Source organism: Trachymyrmex cornetzi, unplaced genomic scaffold (assembly GCF_001594075.2).
Source record: "Trachymyrmex cornetzi isolate Tcor2-1 unplaced genomic scaffold, Tcor1.1 scaffold92, whole genome shotgun sequence".
Taxonomy (NCBI): Eukaryota; Metazoa; Arthropoda; class Insecta; order Hymenoptera; family Formicidae; genus Trachymyrmex; species Trachymyrmex cornetzi.
Window position 1 is genome coordinate 1070094 of NW_017300267.1, and position 9949 is coordinate 1080042.

Below are 9949 nucleotides of genomic sequence, written 5' to 3' on the forward strand. Positions count from 1 at the left end.
ATAATTGCAATCCAATCTACAATTCATGATTATTCATATACAATAATTCATATACACGTTATTTTGTCATTGGCCTGCAAGTCTTACTTTTGAATGCATATTTATCATAGTGTTACCTATACTGAACAAAATAAAATCAATATTAATATATTTTTATCATTACTAATCATTATTATTAATGTAACATTGTAATATGCAACTATACTAACAATACATAGAAAAGAAACGAATCCAATATATTGAAGCGAAATAAAAGAAAAGAAAGATTCTATTTTTCAATTTTTTATTTTTTTAATAATTTTAGTTAGTATATTTATAACTAGTATTATTATAACTAGTACACTATTATAATAAATCTATTATCTAGTTAGTATTATTATTTGGTTAGTATTTAATTAGTATTATTATAATTAGCCTATTTTGTTTTCAAGTAAAATTGTTTTTTTTTTAATTATGTAAATATCTAGCATAGCACGCAATATCAAATAATATTACTTAGTTGAAGGATAAAAAATTAATAGACAGTAATAAAAATAAAAAGATTGATCGCACAATTACAATGAATGTATTAAATAAAAAATATAAAAAAACACCAAAAAGTTTTTTTAAATTCTGAATCATGTATAATATCGGATCGTTATAATTATTTAGTAAATTTATTCAACTAATAATAAGATTATAATAAATTATACATTTAATTCTATTATTTTCGCAGAAACGTAAAAGTGCCTGTATAGGCGCAAGATGCTCTTATCTCATCTCTCTGCCGTGCAAAACTAAACCGCTAAACATTTCCCTGAATCAGAGCCCTGAGATTCATCAGAGAGGTGTGCCTCCGTGCCAAAACGCCATCTGTACGTTACTGCGATGTATCGAGAGGACTAGAGGAACCCTTTTGCAGCGGACGAAATTAGTCGTGGGGTATCACGCGGTTGCTCCTTACAGAAAAAAATTATGATGGCAAGCAAGGCTTGGAAGGTCAGTACTGCAGATCCTCGCTGGAACCGGATCACTCCTACGGCATGACAGCGCGCGGAAAGCGACTATCATATTCCCGCGACTCGGCCACAGGTACTGACGCCGTCTTTTCGTAGGTAGTCCAGCCGCATGTGCCGATGATCAAGTTCCGCAAGGGTGGCATCGATCGCGCAGGTAACGTAGACAAAAAATAGCATAAACAATCGTCGATCGTCTTCTGCGTGAAAAATAATATCCCCGCCAACGAATCCGCGATCCATGATCCGCGTTGTTGGTTAGCAGTTGCGGGCACGACGGCTGCGCCACCTACGCGACCAGGATCGGCGCAGATGCAGCAGAGCGCGGGTGGTGCGACGGGCCCCCAGGTGATCGTTCTGCCAACGATAGAGGACATTCACTTGCCACTGCGATATCAGAGACGGCCGATAGATCAGAAGGAAATAGAATATATCAATGTAAGTTTCGACGGTTATTTGAATTGCAAATTATATTATGAATCATGTATACTTTAGTGCTAGCTTAATATTTATGATATATAATGTAATATAATTGTAATGTAAAATATATATGTATATATATATATAATTTTTTGTATTCTATATTTTATAAGTTTTTTAGTTTATTTTACATTGAATCTTGTGTACAGATACTTGCTTGTTGCTTGTTTCAGCGTGGCGGACCAGAGTGAGTTTGCAAAGCAAGCATTTAGGATACTGTAAGATCTATATTTAGGTAACTAACTTTGTTATTGACCGATTTGGTGTAATGTGTTATTAAAATAAATGAACGTGACAGAGAGTTCCCACGCTGCGAGTATAATTATTTCATATTTACATCAGCCACCTATCGGGCAAGGTCTCCTGTGAGTTGTGACATTGCCAGGGCCTGCTATTTCTGGCACAACTTTTAGCTCATTCCAATAACAGCCGATTCTTGTTAATCCGGGATCTACGACAATGAAATTCTAATTAAATATGTTATTTTGCAACTTTCTATTTGCGTTTCACACGATTTAAGCTAGACGACATTATTTCTCAATTTCCTTACACGATTTTCTGGGATATAAATACTATGGGACTTAAAATAAATCACTATTCTTGATTGTTTTTGATTCATTTCTATTAACGAGACAGGTCAGACAGGGGTGTGCAATAATAGTCCAAAATCTGTGATTTAAAAGTCGGATTAAAAATGCTCTTTTGCATCTCTGGATGTAGTGATTTTCAAAATAATCTTACATAACATAAGAATTTTTATGAAAGCTTATTTCTCTTTTTTCTTATCTCCTACATCTATATTAAAAAAAAATGTTACGTTTACTTGCTATTAGTGTAACAATAGTATTAGCTTAACAATTAGTAATATTTTTGGAAATATAGAACTCGAGATTTGTATGTATGAAGTATTGTCTTTAAGCATTCAATTTCAAATAGTAAAACTTAGGTAATACGTATCGAAAAAAAAACTACCAAACTAAAAAGTAAAACTCAAATTGTATTAATTTTTTTATTAATTTATATATAGTTTTATTAATTTATATATGATAAACCTAAGCGATATGTAGCTTTTTGTATTTTCATTGAAGGTCTTTCCAGTTCAAATAATAATAGCTTTAATTTTCCTTCAAAAATTATATTGCAAAATTAACTTTATTCAACTGAAGTAATATGTATCATTTGTATAAAAGATGATATCAATAATTTGATTAGCGCCAAGATAATTTGCACAAAATTGTAATACATTTCGTATAAAGGACTTGATTGGCGCAACAACTGGTGGAAAGTTAAGTTCTACGAAATTTTATATATCATTCGTTTCAATGATCTTTTTAGTGTGGAGCACAAGATTTTGTTGCAATAATTTCGGAAAGCCACATTTGAAACTTGGGAAGAAATGACGTATCGGGCAACAGCGTCTTTTTACGGCCCTGCTGCGATATGACAAAAATAGCAGACGACAGTGCGCTGCGACTTCGGCGGCTGCCGCCGTCCCGCTGTCCCTCCTCCTCTCGACATCTACTGATCCGTACGTGAACGCGGAGGAGGCGATCTGAGTAGTTTTATCGAAGTTTTCTCGAAGTGCGAAATTTTTACGAACGACAAACCCACTGCGAAAATGGCCGAGGTAACGGACTTCGGACCAAGAAAAACGTTTTTTATACTCGCGGTCGTGATCGGCTGCTTCACCGTGCTGTGGCCGAAAATTCTGCAACCTATGTTCATAGGATTTGTCATTCCACATCACCCCACTTCGGATGGTAAGGCTCCAAAGTTCTACGCCCAAATCTGTTGACGACGTTAGAAAAGTCGCTGGAAACATCGCATTATCATGAGAATGTTATACTTCTTATCTGTATGAAATAACTTAAATTTGGATAAATAAGAATTATTTAAAAAAGATTATAGAATTAAATAGATAAGAATTATTTGAGTAAAAATTTTTTGAAAAGATGTATTTTTACATTTTGTAAAATTATTGCTTATTGATTGATTTGAATGATGAAATTCACTGAAGGAGTACTTTATTGTTTATATATTTATGCAGTGTGCTGCGAAGTGATATTCGAAAGCGATGTCACTGCAGTGGACATCATGCAAGAAATGTGTCAAAACATATTGAGACATCATCCAATTGATCCACGCGTGAGAGACGCCTTAAAACTTAGCAAGCTGACCCCTCAAACCGCGAGTTTGTGTAGAGAAGAGGTTCTAGCTAGATGCGGCATAGACTTGTCGTCTTTTCTTGCCGAAAGAGAAAGTTTGGGAAAAACCTATAAACAAGTGCTGGAAGAAATTAGATCATTCAATAGCTCCCTTTGCCTCAAAATAAATTTTGGTGTCCCACTGTCGCAATTAGGGACACCTCATCTTATTAGATATCATATCTTAATGCCACACAGTAAGAACTGCAAGGATATATAAGAATTGAGCCCCACTAGCGAATTAATTTTGCCATATTACTCAGATATAATTAACTAATTAACCCTTGTAACTGTTTCCCTAATGTATTCTTGAAATCTGTGAGTTTGTAATTTTTATAACAGTTTAATATGATATGGTTTATTATGTGAATTGATTGATTTTTACATTAATATTCTTTGATCACACATGGTGACTACATGGTTTGTAAATCGCTTATATAAAAAAATAATCTTGGAGAATTACATTTTAATGCATCACATCATCAAATATATATGGAAAAACGGATTTCAGTTGCCTTGGCTGAATGCCAAAAAAAATAAGCATAATATTTGGCAGACAAGAAGCCTAGCCTCTATAGACAATTTCAAATATATCCATACTAATGATTTATTATATTCCTCTTATCTCTTGGTTTTCAACATGTATTTTAAATTTTATTAGATTACCCAGTCTAATACATTTGTAACAGTTTTCCTGATTTTTTAATTAATTATATATTGCAGCAATTAACACAAGACTCTACTAAACTCTAGAATATCAATATAAAATAAACATGTTTTCGTGAATTGAGACAAATAGTATATATATTTTATAAGCAAATTTTTGTATGTATGTACAGATGCTATACAACAAGAACGTCGTACTCCTCCTCATGCAGGCGGAATGCATCCTGCGCTGAGAGAAAGGGGAAGGGCCATACCATCCTCTCATATTGTACCAAAGATAATCGACAGGCCACCGCCACCCGGCGAATTTATGCCAAAATTGCCAAAAATGAGGCCACCTCTCGGTGGTGCTGGTTACGTTGTTCCACCCAAAGGTTCCACCATCCTATCCAGCATGGGAATTGTTATGCCAATGTATACAATAGGAATAATCGTGTTTTTCATATATACCATTATTAGGGTAATGTATGAATTTATAAAATAATTCTAACAAAATTTTGGAAGCAATGAAGACTTAAAATTTATATTAACAGATTCTTAGAAAGAATACCGATAGCGAGATTATTTCGGAATACCCAGGAGCAGCTGCTGAAAAGGAATTTCGGAGAAAGGTATTCAGTCCAGAAGCTCTTGCTGCTGCAATGACTGGAGGGCATTCCAAATTCCATTCAATCAACCCATATTATCTAAGAGAAAAGTCACCGTACGAGACTGCTCCAACTATTGAGGAATTAAACGATCGTAAGTGCTTTTACAAATATATTTACAATTATAAATCATATTTCATTTACATTATCATCAACGCAATGTTTTTATGAGGAACTAATTCTTTCGGAGAAACTTAAGATATATGTTTTCTTGAGTATCTAAGACAGATTTTTAAATGGTGTTGCAAGGTTTGCACAATTAGAACACACACGTATTTATACATGCGAATATACATTGCAAGATTCTGAATAAAAATGTGCATATTGCAATTATTCGTACTTATATTCTGAACACGTTTGGTAATGTTCTACATGCTGGAATACAAGAAGCAGCAGGAGACATAGAGATAGATCAACTGAGACAACGATTGGTCGAGACGGAAGCAGCCATGGAAAGAATTGTTGTCCAGATGGGCAACATATCACGTTCAGTAAAGCATAACGCGAGTTCTCAACCAGAAATCAAGGTTTATCAGATTAATTTTGACGCCATTCACAGTTTCAGTTTATTAGTCGTTAGAGAAATGTGCACGTCACTGTGTTCTGATTGCGTTACAAGCTTGATCCATCCAATGTACATTAAACATGTTGTACATTTAGTATAAGACCTTATCTTCAATATTTGGCTTTTTCAAATATCGATGCTTGCAGATAATTGTTGCAACATTACAAATTGTTGGTTTAAACGTTTATAATTTATATAAGATTCATATTGATGTGTACTAGTCAAGTACAATATTCAGTACAAACATTTAAGTCAGAATATGCGTTCGATACCAGAATTCACATTGAATATTTTACATTTTGAGTAGTAGATGGGTCTCCAAAGTCCAATGGTCTGGCAGGGGTCGATCGCGGTTCTAAGGTATATCCCTTGCCTCAGAAAATATTTCTAACAAGAGTAACCAAGAGTTTGTGGACCACTTTCTATTTTCAGTGCACTAGTTTCACGAATAATGAATTTATCACATTAAATGTTTCTTAGACTTATATACAATAGTTTCATCATGACATGAGTCTACAGTAACAGTATTTCAGTGTTTTAAGTGTAGAATGCCGTTATTCTTTTATCTTTTACATAAGAAAAGACATACATGATTTGTCTCAATGCTAAATATTGTTGAAATATTAGTGAAACAGTAGTTGCTCCTCCCAGAGCTTCTCAGTTACAAGTGCTAATTGTGTGCCTTGCATGAGATCCGCTTATTTTACATCTTGTTGATGTAGCATATTATAAAATGTATAAAAGAAAATTATATATATGGATTTCTATGACATCTTTTATGACTTGTACATATATTTATGTAATTGTTTTTTTTTCCCCAAATAAACGTAGAATTTTTAACATAGTACATTTTTTTAATTCTAAGGATTTTGTTATATTAAAATTGTATATATAAAATAGCTCTTACATCACATTAATTAGCAAGATGGCTTCGATATTACTACATATGTGTTATTATAATATTTTTTTATTTAAAAGATGTATAAAATAAGAAGTAAATAATGAAAAAGCAGCACATTAAGAATTTAATTTATAGGACACTGCAGACCAGGAATCACATAGTAAGGAAGATGAAGAATTAGACATAACAGAACAATCTCCAACTGTTAAAGTCATGGGTATGGAAATGACAGCTAGTTGTGAAAGTGGACAGAAATGTAGCAGACCCACCACTCCCATTATTCCTACACCAAGGTATTATTCCTTCTTTTATATTTTTATTCATATTATTAGTATTTTCATGATTCATTGAATTTTATTATTTCTGTTTCAGTAACATTGAAAGAGAAAAAACGCCGCCAACATCTATATATTTAGAGGGTGCACTTCCACCACAATGTGAATTACTAGTAACCGATTCAGAAACTCAAGCTGAAAAGTCAGAGGACGATGACGACGCTCCAGTTGTTCTCTCAGGCAAAATGACTCTCTCTCTCATCAGTCTCGACCAGATTCCAGCTGTAAGGAAATATTAGAATTACCAACAGAATCAAATGAATCTGCGGAGCCTTGTTTTATTTGGTGATTCTTTCATTCATTTAATTGTTTGCCTAACTTCTGTATAGGTTACTTAATATAGAGATCACAAATCACAGGAACTAAATGCAGAACTAAGTGCAAAGAATGGTTTCTTGGCTATTACATGTATGGGTATGAGTGATGCGCTGATTTCATTGTTTATTATTTCTATCCCAATTCTCTGTGATTTGTTCGAAATATTAATAACTAGTGCCTTGTACGTCTTATGTTTCACTAATATCTTAATTTTAATATAAGATACACTGGCTTGTTAAAATACAAATTTAAGTTCTGTCAAAAAAATACCGGATGCTGAAATAGATTGCTAAACTTAAAGAGCGTATTCTACAACTTGGCCATCTATCTCATGTAATCTATTACAGATAATTTATATTTTATTTTAAAAAATATGTAATTTACATTTATTTAATATTGTTTATGTCCATGTGTTCACACAAATTACTAAATACGGTGAATTTGTTTTTAATTTTTGTAATTTTTTGATAAGTTTATGAATTCTTATTTTATTTTTACTTAATTTTATAATACTAATAAGATAATATGTTATGCAAATTGCTTTTTTTAAAAAACAACACTTTATTATACAGTCACATTAACATATTAATCATTACAGCTATACAAATAATGATATATTTTATTATATTTGAGATATAATATACTGTATTTAACATTGATATTAAAAGTTTAGTAATTACATAAAATGAGTCACATAATTTAATCGAATTATATTTTTTTGCAGTTTAGTAGAAATAATAGAAAAAATGTTAATTTAATAGTAGTTAATTTAATACTTAATCTTTTATGTTTTTTTACAAATGCAATAATATAAAATGCATGTATAAAATATAATTGCATTTTAAAAAATAGAATAGGTTTATTTATTTTACGTATAAATTATTCTCAGTATTATTTAATTTACAAAAGTATTTAAGGATTAAACTTTTTATGAAAATATTTATTAAAAATAAATATTTTGTTTTGCAAAATATTTCTAGTTACATATATTTATTCAAAATTGTTCAAAAATTATTTTAAACCTCACATCGTGAAATATTTACTAATAAAGTAAATTAAATACTGTGTTTGTAAACATTCAAGACTCTCTACTCTGAACTTTATATTCTTCTAAGATCGGTAGTTGATCAGTTGATAACTATGGCTTCAATGACTAAATTCTCACCCAACGGAAATACTCAGACAAATCGGAAACGTATCAGAATGGTATTGTATTTCACAAATAATAAAGAAATTATTTGTTCAATGTTATTGAATGAATAATCGATGGAAAATTTCTCACAGTTAATTTATTACTATTTTATGCTCTCATTAATATGAAAATTTGACTTCATCTTGTTGTATATTTGCACTTGAATATTTCAATATTATGGATAATATTATATAGATTAATTAAAATAAAACTTTTTATACTGAAAACCAAAATTTTTTTGCACCCAAAGATAACAAATTAAGACGTTGAATTGTTTTGTTATTGTAATATTTAAATTTCAATTTAAAATTTATCTTGAGCAAAGATTATGATTAAAAACTGTGACTCATCCTTTATTTTATTTAATAAATAATCTATTTTTTATGTTCAATTATTTATTTTATAATTTAAAATAAATTTTTACATAATATAAACAATCATATTTGATTTATAGGATTCAGAAGCTGAAAATCCAGATGGTAAGAAAAAAAGGGTTTTGGATACTCAAGCGGAAATTAGAGATGTAAAAGATATGAAAAATACAATATTGCAAAAGGAGAAAGATAAAAAAAAGAGAGAAGAAGAAAAGGATAAAATTGAAGAAAAAATAGAGGAAGAGGAAACTGAAGAGGAAGTAGAGGAAGAAGAAAATGAAGAAGAGGAACTAGAGATAGTCGAAATTGAAGGACAAAAGGAACTAGAGAAAGAGGAAAATAAAGAGGAAGTAGAAGAAGAGGAACTAGAGGAAGAAGAAAATGAAGAAGAGGAAGAGGAAGAAGAGGAAGATGAAGATGACGAAGATGAAGATGAGGAAGATGAAGATGAGGAAGAAGAAGAGGAAGAAGAAGAGGAAGAAGAGGAAGGATACTTAGGAAAAGACACGGATGACGACAAATTAGATTAAAAACTTAGAAAACATAAAGAAAAAGAAATAAAAGTAAAAGAAACCAGCTAAGAGTGAAAAGACTTTTAAAAGTAATTCTGTTTGTTCAAAAATGGATCAGTGTTTACCAATCTTTAATAAGTCCCTTTATTATAATGAAAATAACTATGATTATCTCATAATACATATGTATAAGAAAGCTGGTTTAATATGAAGATGCATAAATTGTTGGTTAAGCACTGCCAGATACCTAAAATGTTATATGTATTACATTTCCGATTTTTTTAAATCACTATATTTGACATTTTATAGAATTGTAAATTTATTAATCATAGGGGCCAAAAGAAAGAGAGGCAGTGCTATCTGTGCCACAATGCAATGATGACATAGATACTTCGACCTATAACCTATTACATTATTACTTGCCAGGGTTGGGTAATGCCAAGTTAAAAAGTTAAAAGTTAAAAAGTTGAAAAGTTAAATAATTTTAACTTAACTTAGTTACATTTTAGACTCTTAACTTTTTAACTTTATTTAGTTACATTTTATCGATAACTATTAACTTTTTATTTAAATTTTTTGAAGTTAAACAATATATTTATATTTTAAGTCTCAGACTCAAACATATATTTCATTTAGAACATACTCTATATTTCACTTAAAAGTTTTGTATATATTATTTACATTATATATTGATTTCAATCTAGCAAAAATCGTATATTTTAATGTATCTAGTTTTTGATAGGTTAAAATCTATATATAT

The 9949-nt window shown here is 30.9% G+C and overlaps 2 protein-coding genes across 4 annotated transcripts; both read left to right on the top strand.

Annotated features, from left to right (window-relative positions):
• The first annotated feature begins 841 nt into the window (after nt 1-841).
• Nucleotides 842-1796, top strand: LOC108769635 (28S ribosomal protein S36, mitochondrial). Of its 2 annotated transcripts, none has more exons than XM_018520710.1 (4): nt 842-978; nt 1095-1152; nt 1258-1433; nt 1649-1796. In XM_018520710.1, the coding sequence occupies exons 1-4, from the start codon at nt 955-957 to the stop codon at nt 1664-1666; spliced, it is 276 nt and encodes a 91-aa protein (XP_018376212.1). In that variant the 5' UTR covers nt 842-954; the 3' UTR covers nt 1667-1796. The 2 variants fall into 2 exon arrangements, with proteins under 2 accessions (XP_018376212.1, XP_018376213.1); XM_018520711.1 differs by having other exon boundaries at nt 845-978; nt 1261-1433; nt 1649-1795.
• A 1049-nt stretch (nt 1797-2845) lies between these two features.
• Nucleotides 2846-9611, top strand: RIC-3 (RIC3 acetylcholine receptor chaperone). 2 transcript variants are annotated; one of them, XM_018520709.1, is made up of 8 exons: nt 2846-3235; nt 3523-3876; nt 4519-4805; nt 4879-5086; nt 5865-5917; nt 6594-6751; nt 6831-7017; nt 8758-9611. In XM_018520709.1, exons 1-8 carry the CDS (start codon nt 3094-3096, stop codon nt 9205-9207), a joined length of 1839 nt encoding a protein of 612 aa, XP_018376211.1. In that variant the 5' UTR covers nt 2846-3093; the 3' UTR covers nt 9208-9611. The 2 variants fall into 2 exon arrangements, with proteins under 2 accessions (XP_018376211.1, XP_018376210.1); XM_018520708.1 differs by lacking the exon at nt 5865-5917 and adding an exon at nt 5380-5519 and having other exon boundaries at nt 3094-3235.
• Nucleotides 9612-9949: the final 338 nt, after the last annotated feature.

Excerpts from the sequence above, each read along its gene's own strand:
- RIC-3 (XM_018520708.1), top strand. The coding sequence starts at position 3,094 with ATGGCCGAGGTAACGGACTTCGGACCAAGAAAAACGTTTTTTATACTC. Across the intron at positions 5,520-6,593 it reads GTTCTCAACCAGAAATCAAG|GACACTGCAGACCAGGAATC; the intron begins GTTTATCAGATT and ends TTTAATTTATAG. Across the intron at positions 7,018-8,757 it reads GTCTCGACCAGATTCCAGCT|GATTCAGAAGCTGAAAATCC; the intron begins GTAAGGAAATAT and ends TTTGATTTATAG.
- LOC108769635 (XM_018520710.1), top strand. The coding sequence starts at position 955 with ATGATGGCAAGCAAGGCTTGGAAG. Across the intron at positions 979-1,094 it reads TGGCAAGCAAGGCTTGGAAG|GTAGTCCAGCCGCATGTGCC; the intron begins GTCAGTACTGCA and ends GTCTTTTCGTAG. Across the intron at positions 1,153-1,257 it reads GGGTGGCATCGATCGCGCAG|CAGTTGCGGGCACGACGGCT; the intron begins GTAACGTAGACA and ends GTTGTTGGTTAG.